General features: G+C 40.2%; 1 protein-coding gene across 3 annotated transcripts in view; it reads left to right on the forward strand.

Annotated features, from left to right (window-relative positions):
- Positions 1-21,777, forward strand: part of LOC119488051 (carboxyl-terminal PDZ ligand of neuronal nitric oxide synthase protein-like) — a 202,695-nt gene that overhangs the window by 126,141 nt on the left and 54,777 nt on the right. For 2 of the 3 annotated variants that reach the window (XM_037769218.1, XM_037769220.1), the window contains one exon: positions 5,678-5,895. In XM_037769218.1, the coding sequence (XP_037625146.1) occupies positions 5,678-5,895 (218 nt within the window). The remainder of the gene's footprint in view (positions 1-5,677; positions 5,896-21,777) is intronic. The other variant, XM_037769219.1, reaches the window with a different exon arrangement.

Raw genomic sequence — 21,777 nt, forward strand, 5'->3', positions numbered from 1 at the left:
CGCACCATACAATGATGGCGAATAATGTTTTAAAAACTTGTAGTTTGTTATGGAATGGTCATTATCCAGCAAAGGTCACTAAACCTGTTCTGTCTGTTATGATATCATTGTAGTCACCAAAGTAATTATCAATACGTTCCCCAACTTGTAACAAATCAGAAGGTTTTCTTTTTTCCCAACATTGCACTGCTGCTCTGATCAGTTACCATGAAACTACTGATGAGCTGAATCACACAGATCATGATGCATCCTATCTCGTGATCAATATAGTTACACAATGACGGCATTAACAGTTGTCTCATTAAATGTATGACCTTTTCCCAGAAGGTTCCTGTTTAATAGACACATAATGTTCTTTATGTTGCCCGACAAAAAAAAACGCCTGTTTGATTGTCCGACAGCTCGTATTTGTTGCCCCATTGAAATTCTTTTTAGCAATGTCACCACGTGAGTAATGTTATCATTACAGATAGAACTGATGGCCAAAACTACAAAAATAAAACAAAAAATTTGTAATAAGCTGTAGTATTCCTTTAAGGGTTGTAGGTTGTTGGATTTGAGACTGAAAGGTGACGGAGTTCCAGGAAGGTGAAGCCAGGATCCAAGGTTTCAGCCCAGTAGCAGTGCAGAGCATGCGTCACCCCCTTAGAAAGACAAGATAAACAAACCAGGAGGGAATGGTATTTTTAGATCATGGAATAAAACTAAAGAAACATGGAGCTGTATCATCAAGGCTATGGTGGAAATTGAATATAAAGTCCAAAAATAATGCAGAAGCTGAAGTCTTGACAGCTCATTCCCCCAGTTCGCACACAGATAGCACAAACAGATGCGCACTCCACACACACACACACACACACACACATACACAGATACAGACGTGCTCGCTGCTGCCTGCATTGTGCCCGAGTTGGCGAGCGGGAGAGGGCTGATGCTGGAGCGAATGTCACGGATGAGTCAATCCAAAGAAAGAAGGCACCACACAGCAACACTGGTGGGCTGAGCTGCTTTTATCCACTGCCTCGTGCCTGGACAGGACGGCCTCCACTGCCAGCCCAGGGACACGTGGCACTGAGAGGGGTCTGAGAGAGGACAGACACATGGGGATTCAGCAGCAGGAAGAGTCCACGATCGGAGCCTTTTCACACCGTCGTTCCAGTCATTATAGCCAGCCGGCGCTGGTTCACCCTCACCCACCCTGATCTGAGAGCGCCAGGCTGGGGGTACGTTACCTCCACATCCCCCCTCCAGCCCTCCAGAGACGAGCTCTCTTTCACATGCTGATGAGCCCAGAGATCACCCACACACACTATAACTGTACATCCACACATAATGGAAGGGACCTCACACGCATACAAACTCAGGCCTACACACATACATTCACACACTCGCTGTCATGGTGTGTTAAGCAGCACAAGAGCCGTCACGCACAGCCAATGAGCTTATCTGGAGAACTAATTATCATGGCAATGAAAGGAGAAGGGATAGAAGAGTGGGAGATAGCGGATTAGAGAAACGGAAAGCTGGAAGAAAGCACGGATAGCGGAGGGGAGGAGATGGATATTAGAGGAAAAAAGGAACTTGGGATCACGGAGGATGATAGGAGCAAGAAAAGATAAAACGTAGAAGTGAATTGGAGAGGAGGAGACGGGATGGGGAACTGGGTTGAGCAGCAGGGAGTCGGGAGAAAAGGGGAACGAGCAGAAAGTACAGAGGAAGTGATGTTTTGTTCTCAGAGAAACGTTCCATGTGCAGCGTTTCAGAATAATTGTAAATGCTGCAACATCAAGTGAACAATTTAATCTTATTAACAAACTAATAACTGTGTAAAAAAATAAATAAAAGGCTGATATCGCTGGAACTAATAAAGCCCACTCACTGGAAAACAATGCCAAACTGTGGAATAGTATCATTACAGTTCACATGAGACATAACAGTGCCAGAGGCATGAAGTTCTATTCAGCAGCTCAGTGATCACTAAGTACTGAACACTGAATTAAAGCCTGCAGGACATATGATGGAGCGACTTGTCAGTAATATTCAGAATTTTTTATATACTGCACAAAAAAAGGTTTATACGACCAGGCTGTATTCGATTTTTAGACTTCATTTTCTTTATGAAAGCGATATGATGCCCAAATGTTTCCAATGCAGTTCCACTTGTTAAAGTAATAAATGCCTTAGCTTAAATAAGGCAGATAATTTCACTTTAGTATTATATTGTTATACAGTAGCTTATTTGGTCATCCATGCACCAGAAAGGACAAGTCAGAAAAACAAGTGAGACACATTGCATCAAACTGCATATTAACATAAAAAATACTAACACAAACACATTCCAAGAGCCGTTATTGTTGCTCAGAAGCCAATCTAGCCAATACGTTAAGTCGAGATGAAATGAAAAATGCCTTTTTCACCCTTTTAGATCACATCCCCAGTCATATTGTACACCTACTCAACAATACATGCCAAAAAAAAGCAAAAAATAATAAATTTCTTCATATTTTTATATCAAAATCCAAATATCTTTTCTTCGTATAACACAAATTTTGACGACAGCTTACATAAGCTAGTACCAACGAATTTCAACCAATAATATCATGACATCCATCCATCAATCAATCTACAACTTTTAGTGACAAAGGAGGTGTGTGTGGAGGCTCCGTATCACGCTTCATTTTAAGCTCGCCCACTTTTTAGCGGTCCAATCAAATGCGAAGGATTTGAGAGTAGTAGTAGCAGTACAGAAGGTAAAGACGCTCTAACTTCTGTTTCACTGTGTCTTTAAAGGATAAAAACAATATACTAGTTGTCGAGGATGCATACCATATAACCCCAACGTCAGTTTAAATAAAAGCAAAAATACCAACAAAATACAAAATTGAAAAAAAAATCTCAGGGGATGCACCTGAAACCAGAGCAATAACATAATATATATATAACACATAACCTATAAGCCTGGTGTCAAAAATAATGTATCGTTCATAATGGCTCCGGAGTAAAAAAAAAAAAAAAAAAAAGGCTTGAAATAACTTTATTTGTGATTGAAACAAGCAATTACAAAACCATTTAAAACTTTTTCACTTGGATATATTTTGATATTTGTATGCGTCGTGTAGCAAAATAGCCGTCTCTCCATTTTCTTCTGACCATTCAATTAATGACTTTAAACAACTTTAACCTGAGAATGCAAGTGAGGGCATAGAAGAGGTGAAGTTGGAGAGGAAAAGGAAGGGGAGGAGGGAGGAAGTCAACAGGAAGAAAACATGTCAGCAACAAATGGCAGGAGGAAGGGCAGGACAGCACAGGGTTGAACACTGGTGGAGGAAGAGGAGTGGTAATGGAGAAAGAGGTGAGGGCAGTGCTGGCAGCAGGTTATCAAGCATGAGGTTTAAGTGGAGGGGGAGGACAGCACTAAAAGCTGGGTGCACAGAAGGAAGAAGGGGAGTCTAAATGGAAGAAGAGGTGGGTGAGGAGTTGATGAAGAGGACACTGCAGCGGGAGTGGAAATGAAGATGAGTGACAGGGGAAGGAATGAGGAAACGTGGAGGAAACACTAGCAAGATACGGGCAGAAAGCGATCAGATCTGGAGTGAACAAGTTAATATGCGATGAAGTTTGTTCAAATGTGTGACAAAGCAAATCAAACAGACGTGACGCAGTTCAAACATTTGAACAAATGTTCCATTTCCTTTATTATTTGAGGAGCCACTGTGAGATACAGTCAAGTTGAAGAAATGATTCCACATAGAGTGAGGCAATGGGTCATCCTGATTGTGACATTGATCTTCTCTTTTCCAGCGTTGTAAGAGCCAAAACATGATGTATGATGACACAAACAGAGGTTGGTGTAATTCACTTTTAGGAACACTAGGTGGCACTGCATTAATTGACTGACCCAGTCACGGGTATATAAGTAAGGAGGTGTGTTGTTGGCGTGAGGGTTTAGCCCGGAAGGGCAAATGGTTTTTGAACGCAGAGACGCTGAATTGTTTGCCGTGTTGTTGTTGTTACTCGTTGCTATGGTAACCGGATTTGCTTCTTTAATACCATATTAAGAATAAATGAACTATTATTGTAAAACCAACGAGCGGACTCAGGATCAGTTTTGTACAGCACAACAGACAACTAAAGGTACCATCTACAGCGAAAAGCGTGTCAGTCCAGGGCTAATCACCTCAGTAGCTAAAGTATTAGATTTTAGCTCCTACAATTAGTCAAAAACCATTTGCCCTTCCGGGCTAAACCCTCACGCCAACAACACACCTCCTTACTTATATACCCGTGACTGGGTCAGTCAATTAATGCAGTGCCACCTAGTGTTCCTAAAAGTGAATTACACCAACCTCTGTATGTGTCATCATACATCATGTTTTGGCTCTTACAAGCGTCTTGACTGAACCTTCTGGTGTGTGCGTTCTTACAATTAAAATATTAAAAAACGTCTGTCTGTGGTCTCCCACGTTTTCAAAGTCAAAGATTTGAAAATCCCCTAGTGTGTCTTTTAGTGTTGGTAATGCCTACCCACGAAGATCCTTTCTTCTTTAGTAGTTGAGTAGTTTTTATGTTGTTAAAATGATTGCTTTTTTTAATGAAACTTGCCGTGTGAGAGGCAGCCTTGAGTGAATGATACTGCCTGAAGTAACTGCCATCTATTCTAGGTAGAAATAGCTTTGCCACTTAAGTGAGCACAGTCCCAGTGGCTCCAAGTGCAATCATATATTTCGAGTACAGTCGAGATGCCAGGAAGCAAATGCAATTCTGTCTAGTGGGCCGTTGTCAATAACTATGCTTAAACAAAAAAGCAAAAAAAAAGCATCATAACTAGACTACTGGCACCTACATTTCCCCTGTTGTGCAATGTACTTTGAATTGAGTGAGGTTATGATACACAACCTCAGGCTTTGTAGTAGGGGAAGCAGTATTCCAACTGTGACATCCAGTGTTATAGTTGTTTTCTGGAGAATTGCCTGGTGAGGCAAATCAAAATGAAATAGGAAAATATTGAAAATGCTGCTGAAGGCAAAGACAGTCTTAAGATTCTGAGAAGGTTTTCAGCATCCATTCAGTGAATTCAACATGGGACCTTTTGCTACAGACTTTTTCCTGTTGACTTGATTGGAATATTTTAAAATGCATGTGTTCTCCTCCAGAGACACGCTTATTCAAGCGTTTCAGTGTATCGATCTGATACAAATTGTCACAGCTTTTGACAGTGTGTGTTTTATTGAACTGAATTGGATGGTTGCAACAAATAAGTGAGGAGGTAAGAAGGAGAAGAATAGTAATAGGGTTCCTCATAAACTGTTTTGTTGCAGTCTGCATTGATTTGGTTTCATACACAGGCAATATTGTTGATCTCCATTGGTAATGATAACTGCTTTGGCGAAAACACAGTCTGTATCCAATCTGGTCCAATTTGTCCCACTAAAAAAATATATTAACAGTAATGAGAGGCGCTGTTTAAAATCTCAAAACACAAAATGGAAACTCCCAGGAAACGAGAGTGCTTGTAGCATTGTGTCATTTGCTCAAGAGTTGTACCTCTGAACAGTTATAACATACTGTATATTTGTTTACTGTGGTTCTATGGATAATGTTTCTCACTGGAGTGTATTCATGTGTGTCCGCCCATGTGTGCTTGTGGCCATGCTCATGCCTACATGTGTGTATGCAGGCGTGCGTGCTCATCCACCTGTATGTGTATGTACTTTCCTCGGATCAGCTCGGGAGCTAACGGGCGAGGAGAAGACGGCGACCGTCTCTGAGGAGACGGATATCGATGCGGAGGAAGCGAGCCAGGTGTCGACAGCAGAGGACTTAAACCTCAATAGAGGGGTGACTGATCTGGACGCCACGGCCAAGACACCCGACCTGAACCATGTTGAGAGCAAGGTAAATCGTCCAGTTGTTTGCATGTGCGTTTTTTGTACCTCTGCCCAGCAGAAAAAACGTTTACAGAACTTATTTCAGCATTAATCGTGATCTTGGGTCCTTCATTAGCAACTATGGACATTGTTTTTGACAAGTAATGTTAGTTTTTATGTACTAACGTATGTCTTTCCTGCATCTTTCCAACATACTATTGCTATCTACATATTGATTTCTAGTTTGATCAGCTGTCAACTTGTTAATCAAAGGTCGAAGCTCAGCTAGAAAACGTATATTTCTCTAGACAGGTACTTGAATTAATTCATAAAAGTAAGACATGCTGTAGATGGTTATGGGGACTGACTGCTTTTAAAGTTTTACTTTAATGTGTTATGGCTGACTTTCCTGCAGCACATCTTGCAGTCAACGTCGCTAAGAAAGGGCATAAAAATTAAGAATGGCCCAAGTGGCCTAGACGTTAAGGGAAGAAAGGTCCAAGCAAGGACGACTGTAAAAATATGTCTGAGCATCAACATCTAGAGTCGGTTCACGTTAAGGCTTGAAAACCTGGCAGGAAATCAAATACGTGTTCTGCCGTTCCAGGTCAGACTGACCCCCCTGAGTGTAACAGAGGATATCCAAAGTTTACACAAGGCACTTTCAGATTTTCTAGTTTTTTTTTCTCTGAGGCTTTCTTATTCACAAGATTTCCTCTAGGCCTGAAATGAAAAACTATTTTCACTTTGATTTAGATATACATGCCTGTATTAACCACCAGTAAAGTTGAGTTAAGACCAAGTCTGTGTTTATGTATGAGTATAGAAATAGCTCCCACTACTTTGTTCCTATTCAGAAGCTGGCAGCAGTATGTTGAGCTCCGAGACTAGTACGCTAGTCAGTCCAGTTCATGGCCTCATGGTGTTAGAGATTGGATACAGCTCAGTCAGACCGTCTCCAGCCTGTGGAAACCCACCACCAGCAGTCTATCTATAGCTAAAGAAATGCTCTCTGTCCTGTCTGGAGGTGTGTGTGAGTGTGGCTGTCTGGCTCAACTAGCAAAGCAGTTTGTTGTTTACTGGGATTTACAGTAGAATGCAGGCCATGGGTGTAATCGTGTTTTTGATCAAGGCAGCGGTGGGAGGACGACGCTGCATGATGAGGGTGCAGTAAGGCAGAGAGTGGGTGTAGTGCGATGTTTATTGCACTAGTCTTTGCTTTGAGACCTTGGGCTCTGCATCAAATTGGCAATAATGGTGTATAATAATCATTATTATTATGTTTTTGTTTCGTATTACTTCCCACCGCTTGGCTTTGCTTATTGAGGTAGTGGATAACTTTTTTTTTTTATGGCTGAACTATTTTGAAGAAAATATCTGATTGCGATTATTTTGACCGATATTGCAGTTGCGATATGATTTCCGATATTAGAGGAAATCATAATTTTTACATAATTATTCTCATTTTCATTGAAACATATATTATGTTGACTATGGTGTGATTTTTTTGCAGGGATCGGTATCCAACAAAGATGTTTTCTTAAGCCTGTAGAATATGATATGTAGGCCAAGACCATCTCTGCAGTACGACAATATTTAATTTAAAATGGTATTTTCACCTTTAACAGATATTGTGCCTCCTACATTTTGAAAATTGCAGTAGGCCATGTTGCGATTTCGATTCAATTTAGAGTTAATTGGGTTGAACTATTTATTTCATTGCAACATGTTCTTCCTTTTTCAATCCATTTGGAGCTTGTCATATTTTCAAGATGCAATACTGTCATTCATTGTCAATGTGTTTCACTATTCCCCCCTATATTGCTGCTCCTGGCAACTAAAGCTTGTTTGATAATCTAACAGCATCTGAAAACCTCTTTGTCTTGCTGCATACCTTTCTGAAATAGTCAATTTGACAATGATGCCCACTTTACACAGCTGTTGGCCAGGTGTGCAGAGGTGCAAAAGTAAGTAGGGTTTGAGCTTCTCTCTTCAGCTCCTTTTTTTTTTCTCCACACTATCCCATCAGTTTGATGTATTAGGTTGAGATTACAAAGAAACAGAACTCTTGGAGAGAGCAGTCAGGCGGCAATAAGCTGTTTGTCCCACCTTCGAGTGAACAGGTATCATGTATGCATTTAGAAATCGTACGACATGTTCAACAACCTGGTTAGTTTGATGCTTACTGGAGCATTAAACCTCACCTCACCTCACCTCACTTAAAGTCCTGACGCTTTATACAGCAATTACGTTTCTTCCACAATGTATTAGGAAAAGAAGATGAGTAGTATATAAACATATTTTGGCGGAAGATGAGATGACATCATAGAGTAATTGCAAAGATGCTCCACGCTGCAAGTTTTATTAAAGCTGGTGTTCATTTAATTTGAATTCTTATATACTACTAAACTTACTATACTTTCTAAAGTAAGAGAACAAAAATATAAATAATGAATATGAAAAATCACACATTATGTCAGATGGGTTTACTCAAAAAAGCAGCTGCACCGAGATTCATTTCTAGGCATTTTTAAGAGAGAAGCTATGGCCTGAAAAGTGGCCAATTTTTGGGATAAAGATGTCTTGGTTTGTTTCTGCTACTTAGCCAGTTATAGAGTTGCCTTATTAAACTCTCTGCTGATCAGAGGAACCAAAACTAATTCAAAGGAATGTTTTTCACTTCATTTTCTCATTCACCTTTCCAGTAAAAGTGTCAAAGCTCCCCATTTGCCGGAAAAGCCTTGATCTGTAGTTAACTCAGGGTAATTAGGTAGTTCCTTAGGCAGTCTCAATTAACGGTAAATAATTAACAGGCAGACTGTTACTGTAGGCAACACTCCAGAGTTTATTAAACTTTTTTATTAGGACCCAAATGAGAAAGTTACTTATGTCACCTTAGGCTCCGAGCTCATTGAAACCTACCTGTCACATCACCACATGGAAACTCACCAGAGCATTATGGGTCTTAACTCCGAGTTACAAAACCAAGCTATTCAGCTGTTTAACACTATATGGGTCCCATTAACATTTGAGTTATAAGACCTTTCATTACAGCCCCTGATTGAAAGCAACACGGCGTGAAATCACTGAAACAACGAGCTCTCAGCAACGACCTCTATTCTCAGGTCACTGGAGGAAGTGTGTGTGTGTGTGTGTTGCAGTGTGTGTAGCTACTTTTGAACTATATGTACTCTTTTCAGTATTTTTTAATTTGACGCATTTGTCACTCTTAAACAGTGTGACACATTAAATGGGAATGTGCAGGGATAAGCGGGGGAGAGGTAACATTGAATAAGATGCGCCTGCGTGCCTTTACGTTAGCGCCCATGCATGTGCACGCATTTCTTATTACACAACCGCGTGTGTGTTTTTCCGAGCGGAGGGATTTGATTCACTACAGGGTTTCCCTGGAAGCTCATGAAAGGGAAAGCAGCCTGTGAGTGTTAAAGTTCATTCTCTTCCTGTCAGCTCCCGTTAGACTGACAAATCCCCCGGCGCGCCACGTTCAAACGATCCCGCAGGACTCAGAGAGCACACATCAATCCTACCTTGGGCTTTGTGTCCATGAGGTTGAATCAGGACGTTTACTTTTAAAAGGCTCGCCTCTGGTATCATCAGGAGTGTTGCGGCAAAAGAAATTGGAATGGCAAAAGTCAGAGATAACTGCATTTTACGTGCTTTTTTGTTTTAAATATAAGCTGTTTTCTTCGTGTGTGAATCAGACATAGAGAGTATAGGGAATGTGTGTGTGTTCACATGTGTGCATTAAAGTGAGGCTGTACACAACAAACGCTTTGATAGAGGTTTTGCCTCTGGCCCACTTTCAGTTGCTGTCAGGCAGGTGTAAACACTCTGATCGTTGAATGTAGTGCGATAAGCAGCACTCCACTGACAGCACTCACTCTCTTTCTCTTTTTTTTTTCTCTCTCTCTATCATTAGTGTGCCTCAATTGTTTCAGACTATCATGACCTAACATGGAAGGATTACTGAGCGTGCCCACCGGGTACCGGGCTAGGGGCCCACAGGGTCAGGGGTCCTTTGTTTGAAGTGACATCTTGTTAGAAAGTCACAGAGCTCATTTAAAAGAAAGGATTGTGGGGTTTTTTTTTTGCTCCTTGTCTTCATCAGAGTCTTAAGTACTGAATATCTGCTAACCAAATCAATCCAATATTTGTCTTTGAAATCTATTCATTTTATGGGTCCATCATTTCCAAGACATTTATTTAAAAGAAATTTGGAGACTGTGTTTCCAATTAATTCATTCTTGGGCTGTCAGTCGATATTTAATCGCAATTAATCACATGATTGTCAATAGTTAATCATGATTAATCACAAATTAATCACACAATCTGTTCAAAATGTACCTTAAAGGGAGATTTGTCAAGTATTTAATACTCATATCAATATGTAAGTGTATATATTTATTATTGGAAATCAAGTAACAACACAAAACAATGACAATTATTATCCAGAAACCCTCACAGCTACTGCATTTAGCATAAAAAATATGCTCAAATCATAACATGGCAAACTCAAGCCCAACAGGCAACAACAACTGTCAGTGTGTCAGTGTGCTGACTTGACTATGACTTGCCCCAAACTGCATGTGATTATCATAAAGTGGGCATGTGTGTAAAGGGGAGACTCATGGGTACCCATAGAACCCATTTTCATTCACATATCTTGAGGTCAGAGGTCAAGGGACCCCTTTGAATATGGCCATACCAGTTTTTCCTCGCCAAAATTTAGAGTAAGTGTGGAGCGTTATTTAAACTCCTTTGAGACAAGCTATTATGACACGATTGATACCAATGGATTCCTTAGGTTTTATAGTTTCATAAGATGCTTCTATCTTCACTCAAACGTTAATGCGTTATTATTGCGCTAACGTTGACAGCCCTACTAAATTCAAATTGAATGTCAGTGTAACCTAGAGAGTGATTTAGTCAGTTCACAGCAGGTCAGCTGAACATGCAAAAATGTGAAATTTGTCTCCAGACAAATATAAAATGCAACATATGCTAGCTGCTAACATATATATGTTAGTATGGACAATTTTAAAATAATACATTGATAATTAATTAACATTTACTTTGGTTTAAATTTAGCTTTTCTTTCAAAGACATTCATATTTCCCTATTGTTTGTAGCAAATTACATAGTTCTTTTGAGGAAAGTTCTTGAAAATGATCAGGAAATTATTGTGAAATTATGTGTTACATTGTTTTTGTTTATTTGTGCCTTTATAGTACAGCTGTGCAGCATTCTGGGACCACAGCTGCATTAAAATACAGTAAAAGGCAATATGATACAGAACACTATCTCTACTTTAAGCATTTTTTTACTTAAATCTCATCACCTTTGATGGTTCCCTACGATGTTTTGCCGTCATATATAGTATTCTATCTGTTCGGAGGAGTGTCAGTGTGGATCAGTGTGAGTGAGACAGCCTCTCTTCATAAATAAGTTCAGATGTGTTTTTTGAACCTGCACCTTAGGGTTTTGGTAAAATGTCACTGAAAGAGACACGAAAGACTGAAAGTTTTGCATGTGTGGGAGTTTTGCTCCTAAATAGGACGGCGGGGGGTCTTTTACACATCTGGGCCGTCTCATGATCTGTTGATGTGGCCCAGGTTTCATTTAACCTGACCCTATCAGATGTTTTGTTTCACAGAAGCATCTGAGAATCTGTCATTGAAAAGGGCAGGCACTTTCAAAAAATACTTAGCAGATGAATGGATGAACCATCTGTCAATCAAAATAACGAAAGCATAACTAACTGAAGGGGAAAGCCCCGTTCTTTGCTCTTCTTTCAAAAAATAAATACTCTCCAGTTCTGATATAGCCGATGCTGTTGCAGCATCTACGGTAACCTCTTCAGGAGCCGCCATTGTTGTTTAGAACCAAAGGTCGCTTCTCTGTGTCGTCTCATCAGTCTCGCACGCACACCTAAGCCACGCACGTAGCTCCCTAGCTCCTTACAGGACACAAACGCATTGCTTGAAGCCTGACAAGATGGATTTTCTTGTGATATTTGATCCTGCAATTCTCGTATGATCTCGTGACATCGCGAAAATCCAGCTGCCGTGCAAGCTTAGGTTTCATTTGTTGGTTAATCATTCAGTCTGTCCAATAACCTGGTCCAGTATGAAGTTCACACTTTAATCCCGATACTGGCTGAGAATAGTTGTTGTTCGTTCTGTAAAAACGTTTGTATTTTGGGGTTAAAATAAACACTGCAGCCGGGTTCGTTTTCTTGAAGAATGTGTTTATATCCAGTGAAAATGAATATCTTAAAACTGATCATGACAGTGTGTTTTTAGTATTCAGTTACTGGTGAAAAGAAGCAGTAATGATGGTTAGTCAGTTGCTTTGTTTTGCTAAATGTTAAATTCTCTTTTCAGTGAACGATTAATTTAATTGGATTCATGTGAATGGTACTTATAATTGAGCAGTTGGTATGCAAACAGAAAACTGACCACTTCAAATTCAAGGGATGAAACTGCATCACTATAAAACAGCCTCCTAACATGAGCACAGTGTTAATACCAAAGTATGAACGTCTGCTCCTCTCTGTTAAAGCTTAGGTAGTCATTGCTTTTATCCAACGAGACTGTAATCATCCTGAATGCCGCTTTCACACAAATGATTACTCACCTGGCTTCAGGACAACAGAGCGATGATGACTTGTGTAGGAGGGAGGTGGGAGGTGTAAAGAGGAAGTGGAGTTAAAATGTGAAATGGTAGAAATCATCATAGTTTTCTTGTTTGTGCAACTTTGAAATGGATGTGTTGACACACATTACGCAACCGTCGATCTAGAAAAGATGCTGCGATGCCGGTAAGATTACGATTAAGGAATTAGGCATGGGAGAATTTACAATCTGCACCAGTGCACATACACTGGAGGTAAAGGACTTTCCAGTGAAGCAGGCAAACCTCTATTGTCCGACATATTTGCATATTCATAGATTCTAAAGAGGGAGAACAATGTGGAAAACCCATATCAGACAGAAAATGGTATTCATGGTATTATATCAATATATTATAAAATATGTCTGGGGAGGATTTTTGCCGTTTCCCACACCTAAAAAGGTTGTGACCCCCTCGATTCTCCATCGTTTTACCCACAGCTAACCTCTTTTTGTCAGCCTTAACTCACAACCTGTTTGCCTCACACACACACATTTTTTCTCTGGTTGTTTCCTCAGCAACCTTGCAGGACAGAGACTTATCTTTTCAATCCTCTTCACACACAAGCAGGCAATAACAATGCTGCCTCTCAACTTTTCACTGTCAACTATATATATTGGACAGGCGAGGTCCAAGTTTTTCCCTGCCGGGGTCACTTCTCTCGATAGCCCTGCAGCCCGATGATTTGATTTCTTAGCAAGAGTTTGTGTGTGTATGTGTGGACTGATTGTGATAAAACTTCAGGCTGCTAACCCGCGAGGAGTCACAAGGCCAGTAGCCAAAAAATCCTGTCATCATACAGACATCGAGCATTTTAGCACAAACTAGGGCTGCTCGATTATGGTAAAAATCATAATCGCGATTATTTTGGTCAATATTGAGATCACGATTATTTAACACTATTACTCCGTGTTAAACTTATCGACTACTTATCGACTTTGGAAACATCATGCATTTAGAAAGAACATTTTGTAGCCTACATTTTAAAGTTAAACTCATCAATCTGTGCATTAATCAAAAATGAAGAGGCTAGAGCTAAGAAGAACTTTGTGCTCTAGTAAACAATTTAACCAAAAACACATCGGTTGTATAGATATGAATGAGGATGACAGGGAAAAAAAGTCAAACACCCACAAAGCGTGGGAAATGAGACTGGGGTCTGTGTTTCAAGACGGGTCACGTGGGTTTTTCGCGACATTGCAGCACTGATGGCAGTCCGTCACGGTTGACAGTTATGCCGGGAGCAGGGAGCTCCGTCCACACAGCAAGCACTATACGCCGAGATCCAGGCGAGGGGTCCCGTAAAGCGCCAATTTCCCCGGGCCTTTCCAAGGTTGAATAATCATTTAAAATCATGTAATATAAAAATCATTTAAATAATGATTTTATGTTGCTTATTTTGTTTCCATAATCATTGGAAATCGTAATAGTAATTAAAATGTGATTAATTGCACAGCCCTAGCACAGACTATAGCATTTTAGCATTCCTCATTCTTGTGTGTTTCTATCCATATCTGGTATGTTGAAACAGTGACCTTTTGACCTTAGGCAGAGCTGACTCAGTCTTTTTTTGCAGCCTGGCCATTGTTTTCATGAAAGTCAACCCAAGTGTTTCGTCCACTCCCCTCTGTCTCTCTCTCTCTCTCTCACTATGCCTCTATCACTTGACTTTTCACTCCATTAGCCTACATTTTGTGCTGACATTCAGTATATTTTGCCAGGAATGTTCAAGTATTCAGTGCAGAAGTTTTTCATACAATGTTCAATCAGGTGCCACTTCATTTCTCTACTGAGACCCAGAGTCATGAACACTTTTTAGAGTTTGACCCACCAAATCTATCCAGCTGTTGAACTCTACGATACATAGCAGCCTTTGAAGATACCATGAAATGGACAGTTTAAGACCCTTTACAACAGAGTCACACACTAGTAGGCACGCAAATAAGATCTAACAAATTAGGCAATCACAACTTTTGGTTTACACGTTTGATTGACACCTCACTGAGTTTTATCTAATCTCAACCTCCCGTTGCAACACAAATTATATTTTATTACAGATGTAAAAAGACCATTTCTTTGTGTCTTTTAATAATGATTTAGTTCAAAAGAAAGACTGTGGGTTGAACAAGCACAGTTGTGTCTTTAACAAAGTCCCACCTGCTAATACCAGAATACATACACACACACACGCAGCTCCTGTGACAATAGGTGGATTGGAGGATTCTGGGATTATTAACTGTGCTCAGTTTTGTTCTAGTTGTGCATCTTCACTCTAACTAAAGGCTTGCTGGGCAACCATGTGTTGCTGAACGCCAAGAGTCTGCAGGTTTTCTTTGTAATCAATGACTATATTTAAATGATTTATGAATGATCAAGGACCGTATATTCTGTCCAGTCACAGATCCATTCATAAAATGCCTTAGAGCTGCAGCGATTAATCGATTAGTTGCCAACTATTAAATAAATCTGCAACTATTTTGATAATCGGTTTCAGTAATTTTAAAGAAAAAAAAAAAAAAATTCTCTGATTCCAGCTTCTTAATTGTAAATATTTTCTGGTTTCTTCACTCCTCTATGAGAGTAAACTGAATATCTTTGAGTTGTGGACAAGACAAGACATTTGAGGATGTCATCTTGGGCTTTGGGAAACACTGACTGACGTTTTTCACCATTTTCTGACATTTTATAGACCAAAAAACGTAACGATTAGTCAAGAAAATAATCGTTAGTTGCAGCCCTAAAATGTATTATGTGAAGAATGTTGGAAATACAAACTCACCAGATAGTAGGAGGTCTTCTTTGCAAACTATGAACTGGGGGAAATATGACTTCAGGAGGCTGTAAAGTAACAAAAGCCTAGTATATTCCAATAGAAAAATATCTTTCCCATGACATAATAATACAAACGGTGCATCAAAAATGGCGCAGGACCAATTTCTCGCCCACCGGAAGATATATAAATGAAATCACTATTTTAATAACTAGTATTGCTGCTACAGAGTTTCCGCCACTAAAGCTGTTAGGCCCGGTGTCTATCCTGTATCTTTTGAGGGGGGCCATCGTTTTTATATTACAAAACAATTTCCCCGATACTTATGCCCGGCAGGGGGTCAACTTAGGCTGGATGGGCTGCCTGGCTTGCAATACGCTGATATACTGTAGCTTCTAGACCACCAATTGCATTCCAGCAGTCAACAGGGGATACATTTGTATTGACTTTAACAGAAAACACCTTTCTCTCTCTATAATGTGTTTTGTTACTTTACAGCCTCTTAAAATATTTTTTTTCCCAGCTTGCTCAGAAGATTTCCTGCAATCCGATGAGTTCGCAATTGAGTTCACTTCTTCATGTAACACATTTTCTGAGTGAATTTTTGAGTGAGTTGTCCAACTTCTGGCAGATAACCATGTAGGATTGTGATACGTGGTTATCTGGTTCTGGATCAGTGCTAATTAAACCTCTAAATACTAGCTTACCCCGGCTCAAGCCAGAGTAGGGCCAGCCATCCCCAGGCCAAGCGACACATTAGCTTCGATGATCAGAGTCCTGATCCACAGGACCCAGAGCCCTGTTGTTTCTCTATCCTAGCAGCTAGGTAATTGCATTCACCCGGCGTTCCTGCTCAGTCACTGATGATACCCCAAGAATAGAAACCAACAGGGCCCTGAGTGCTGAAGATACCCACCAAGAACCACAGCTTCAATTACACGGACATGCAAATTAATGAAGGCACCTGTGTGACTGTATGGCATCATTAAATTTAATGAGGCAACCATCACAGCTAAGGGAACAAGACTGGCATTTAGAACAACTTGGGTGTGGTGAAAGAGCAAGAAAGGCAGCGGAGATGATATAAGGGCACAGAAATCCTCCAAATTAGTTACACAGGTGCAGGTATTCATTAATAAGCTCCGTAAGTCCAGCCTCTTGGCCGTGCATTTTAAAAAAGGAAATTGGAATCATTATCTGAAAGGTCGCAAAACTGCGTCGCATGATATTTTTGGTCAGCAGCAGATTGTTAGCGATTGTAGCCCGGTGTGTTGTAAATTTGACTTATTTTGACCAGAAAGGCTGTTCACACTGGGAAGTCCAAAGCCAAAAGGATGCTTTGTTTTTCTGTGAATACTGCATATTTTTTCTTCTTTAAGATTTTATCAAAATTTGCTCTGAACGAGTATACTGTTGTTCGAATTATATAAAGACCACATCATTAAGAAAAAAATACATTTCTTGGTGATTTAAATTACATTTCACAGTTCAAAAGAGATTTTTTTTTCTTAATGAGACTACCTGATCAAATAAAGTTTATATTCTGTATTTGTAATGTATTTGATATTCCTTTTGTTATTTCCCCAAATAACTAGACAGAGATTGCAAATCATATTGACATTTCTGATACTGACAGTATTAACCTGATAGCAAATAATACCCTCAAGAGACCCGAATGCTGTGCGGCCATAAGATGTTGTGTGTTTTAAGGAGCACGGCGCTTCAATTTTGTTAAAGTTAAAACTACATTTATCTCTTTTTTTGGTCACACAGCTAATAATTCATGTGTCAAAATCAATATATATAATCACTATATCTAGCAAGTCACATGTCAGCTGAATTCATTTGGTTTACTCCACCGGTATGAACACAAAATAAATAGATTTTGCTGTGATTTAATTGCAATAAATGGATCAAAAGCATGCCGAAATAACTAAATAGTGATGCCGATTTATGAAAAGTCTGAATTCATGCTTTGTGAGGTCTGTCTGCAAGATGACAAGCAAATAACTTTTAAAATGCTTGTTTTCTGAATGGAGTTCGGATTGATCAGGGCTAGGTTATTTTAATATTGTAGCTGCTCCATCAACACTTAAAATAACGTCATTTAAATTAGGCACGAATACAAGCGCAAATTTGCATCTCCATTTGTCTTTGCGTTGACTTTATATGTAATCGCACTGCGGAAAAAATTCCCTTTGCGTTTGGTGTGAACAGACCATTACTGGGTTAGAATATTCCTGCAATGCTATGACTGTGGGAAACTTTCCCATCATGCCTGACTTTCTCCCATGTTAAACATCATACATGATGGGCACAGTTTGTTGTCATAAATCTCTAGGTGGCAGCAGTACCTGCTCCTATCATTGCGATAATCATTTGTTTCACCTGTATTAGTTACTGTTACTGAGTCAAGCATTATATTAACTGTAGGGGTGTAAGCAAATATTGAAAATATCGAGTATCGTGATATTATGTTTGTGATACTGTATCGATTCTCAAAAACACTATTGATTTTTAATTAATGGTGTACATGCAAAGATGAACTCAGTCAATACTGTATTTCATTTGCAAAGATATACACCCGTTCAGTGTATGTGCCCTCTAAAAGTAGTGCTAAGATGTTACAGGGACTGTGATAAATGCAGATTCCACTATTCTGATTGCATTAAAACAATTTTTTACCCAGATTGTATGCATATGGTGATGTGTTCTTTATACTATTACAGTTTTCCTAAAATTAGATTTTAAAAAATCGCACGAATAGCCTTGCTTAAAGTCTCACAATATATCGCGATATCATCATGATATGTATCGTATCGCCAGATTCTTGCCGATACACAGCCCTAAGTAACTGATTCATGAAAGAGGGGAACTCAAAGGTGTCAAAGCTTAATGTGAACATAATCAAGATCCTCTCTACTACTTTTACTACTATATAATGACTGTTACAGTTGGTGATATGATCTGATATTACATGCAGAGCGACAGTAGAGTGATCTCCCAGGCTTTTCTCCAGAGCCCTGGCAAAATGAAGTTGTAAATCTGTAGCGGAGGCTGTCAGCAGTGAAGGAAGCCAGAACCTGTCTAACATCTAGGTGTTTTATTGCTTTATCTCTGTGTGACTGTCTGTCTGTGTGTGTGGGAGGGGACAGTCTGTTTGACAGACAGAAAGCAGCTAGTGTAATCACAGCAGGAGGACGAGAAGTAAAGATTTCCTTTAGCCCATGTCATCTATCTTTAGTTTTGTTCTCTCTCACTTTCACCTTTCTTTTTTAAACCCTCTTTTTTTCTTCCCCTGGTTTCTTCCGTGCCACTTCTGTCTCTCAATGAGTATAACAAGAGGTTAAAAGATAAAGGAAGACTCCAGCTGCCTGCTAAGAGCCTGCATTAGCATGCGCATGTGTGGGAATTAGATGGTAATAACGAGAGTGTCCCTCCGGCAGGCCAGACTCAAGCAGTTATCGTGAGGAATTTCAGCGGTAGGCCACTTTTCTCCATCCTCTCTAACTCCCCCGCTCAGTTTGATTATTCTACTCTGCCGTCTTCTGTAATTGGCTTTGACTGCGGTAAACAAGTTTAGAGGCTAGAGAGGCTAAAACAGTGTTTGAATATACAAGTCTCCACTCAACAAACTGCTTACTGTGTGTTGAGAAGTGTGTTTGTGTGTGTGCGAGAGAGACTGTGTGGGCACATTCGTATATAAGCATTCATATTGGATTTAATGAAAATTGGTCACCGTGGATCAGTGTCACTATCATCCATCCATTCATCGTCTAAGTTCTTTTACTCAGTCATATAAGTATAAATCTCCAAGTTAACCAATTTTGAGAAATGAATGATCTCATCACTACTGAAGCTTTTTTTTTTTTATGAATGGACTTTTTATTTCCCAATATTCATCCACAAAAAGATGACAAATTTGGTGTTTCTCAATAATCTTCCTCCACTGAACACCTCAAACATCCATATTTTGCTGGCCTACTAAACATCCCTTAAGACATTTTTTCATGTGCCGCAACCCTTTCCAGCTTGGTCATCTGTTTTTTAAGCAGGCACTCCAGGCATCATGCCGTTCCTGAGAATAATTTACCATCCAATATTCATAGCTTTTCGGGCACATTTTGTGTCATTTTTGAATTTACAGTGATTGGCCCAAGGGGACGCTATAATTACAGGTCAAAACATGGTAACATATTTCAGTAAAAAAAATATGTTTGGCCCAGAAGCGGAAAATGTTCATTGTTACCTTACTGTTTCATTGACTCTTTATATATTTTGGTTGCTTCTTTAAAGCCCAATATTCAGTCTCCTTTTAGGTCTGGTTAGGCTTTACCCAGTGGGCTACCTCCGGGTCTGAGAAGTGAAGCCAATGCGGAAGTGCCTTGAACCTGCATTATTTCTAATAGCCAGCAGGAGGCATCTCCTCTGGTTGCAAAAAAAGAAGTCTGATTGTATATAAGTCTATGAGAAATCGACCCTACTTCTCATTTGATTTATTACTTCAGTAAACATTGTAAACATGAGTTAATGGTCTCAATTTCCAGTTTCAATTCCTCTTCAATACAGCATGATGTTCATTCAGTAAATTATGGTCCCATTTAGAGTAAAATAGACAATTAAGCAGGGTATGCTTTAGGGCGTGGCTATCTTGTGATTGACAGGTTGCTACCACAATTCATGATAGTTAATCGTAACATTTTGGTCACCTGAAAATCTCTTATTCAACGTTCAGTTGTACTCCACCCTCTCATGTCCCCTTTGGTTGCAAAAAACAAGCTGAAGAACGGCCATAATGCCGAACTCGAGGGTTCAGAACGGCAGTCTACAAACCAATGGGTGACGTAATCCTGACTACGTCCACTTTCTTATATACAGTCTATAGTTTTACCTGCCTGTTTCCAGAACTCGGCGACGTGTTCAGTGATTTAAATGAAGGAAGTTAAACAAAGTGGCGAGTCTGATTATCAGACTCAGTGTTTAGCAGGGATTTCTTCATCATCTAATATATCACTTCTGCTCTCTGTTGTTTGGTGCTTGGCAGGTGGCACTCAGCTTGTTGAGCTTTTTTGCTGAAAACAGCTATTTACAATGTCATAGGGGGGTTGATTAGAGCTGTGAGACTTACCCATACAGTCTAATGTTCCAATGAACGGGCTAAAAGAGGTTTAAAGCTGGATGGAGCTGATAACTTGGGTGTTAATTCGCAGTGGGTTCATCACTGTTATGCTGCCAGTATGTCAAATCGCTTTGGAAAGCCATTCTCCCCCACACACCTTTTCAACATTGCATTCCGGTGGGGGGGGGGGGGTTAGCGTGCTGTACCTGACCATTTCTGTAACTTTCCGAAACCGGCAATCTGATTTTCACACCCACTTCATGCAGTGATTGGCCGGCTGTGAGGAGGTGAGAACTCTCTTTTTTCATTCTTGACAACTATTTCTGTCTTTTTTCACATGAACAACTGAGAGCAACACTATGAATGCCTTCCAGGAGAGACTGTCTGAAAGTGTCCCTATAATTCAACTGGCATCCCTCGCCAACTTCCACGGCCCCTGGTTGGAACAACACCTTTTGATTTCCGACGCGGCCAGACAGCACTTGTTTTCTACTAAAACCAGGCCCTTAGTGATACTGTCACACTAAAAGCAGTCATTCAAAATGTTTTCCTTTTTCTTTTTTCTCCATCTTTGGTGCTCACTGCACTACCAACAAATGTTCATCCATCCAAATATTGTGGAAGGTGTCTTTTTCCTAGAATATTCTGTGTAGGATGGACAGTGGATGTTTTCAACAGTAATGTAAATACTTTTATACAAGCGGTTATTGGTTAAACTACCACTGTTATAAGAACTGGAGGGACAGAATAATAATCTATGTTGTAGATGACTGCTGTATGTTAGCTCCATAGACTCATCCATCACGCTCGAGGGGCGAAGGGCGGTCTCCAGGCCCCCTGGGCTTCCTCCAAAGCCATCGGATCTGCCCCATAGACCCATCATTGAACCTTCTGTGCTCCCTCCGAAGGAGAGAGGAGAGTTGGGTACCCGGAGGCCTTCGGCGGGCGACGCCACACTTGGTTTAAGGTTCCGAATGGCCGGCCAGGCCCATTGGCACCAGACCCCGGGCAAACCCCCACATCGCCGCGAGCACACACCAGAATGTGATTTCTTCTCCATCTGTGTTGTATCTGCGGCTGCTGCTGACAGCCTGTTTAAATCTGTCTTCTTTTTCCATTTTTCTATAATTGAGAAGAGTTCCTGTGTCCACAGTGCTTGAAATCCAAACATTTCACCGTTTCTCCTCTCTGTTAGTTTGATTGCTGAGTCATCTTCCAGTCACTGAACCTTCCCTGTTTGCCTGACAACACTCGCTGTTTCAAAGCCAAAGCAGCAGTCTTGTTTAACATCTTTTACTTAGCAGGCTGAGTGTCGCCTCAGGTGTCTG

Source organism: Sebastes umbrosus, chromosome 5 (assembly GCF_015220745.1).
Source record: "Sebastes umbrosus isolate fSebUmb1 chromosome 5, fSebUmb1.pri, whole genome shotgun sequence".
Taxonomy (NCBI): Eukaryota; Metazoa; Chordata; class Actinopteri; order Perciformes; family Sebastidae; genus Sebastes; species Sebastes umbrosus.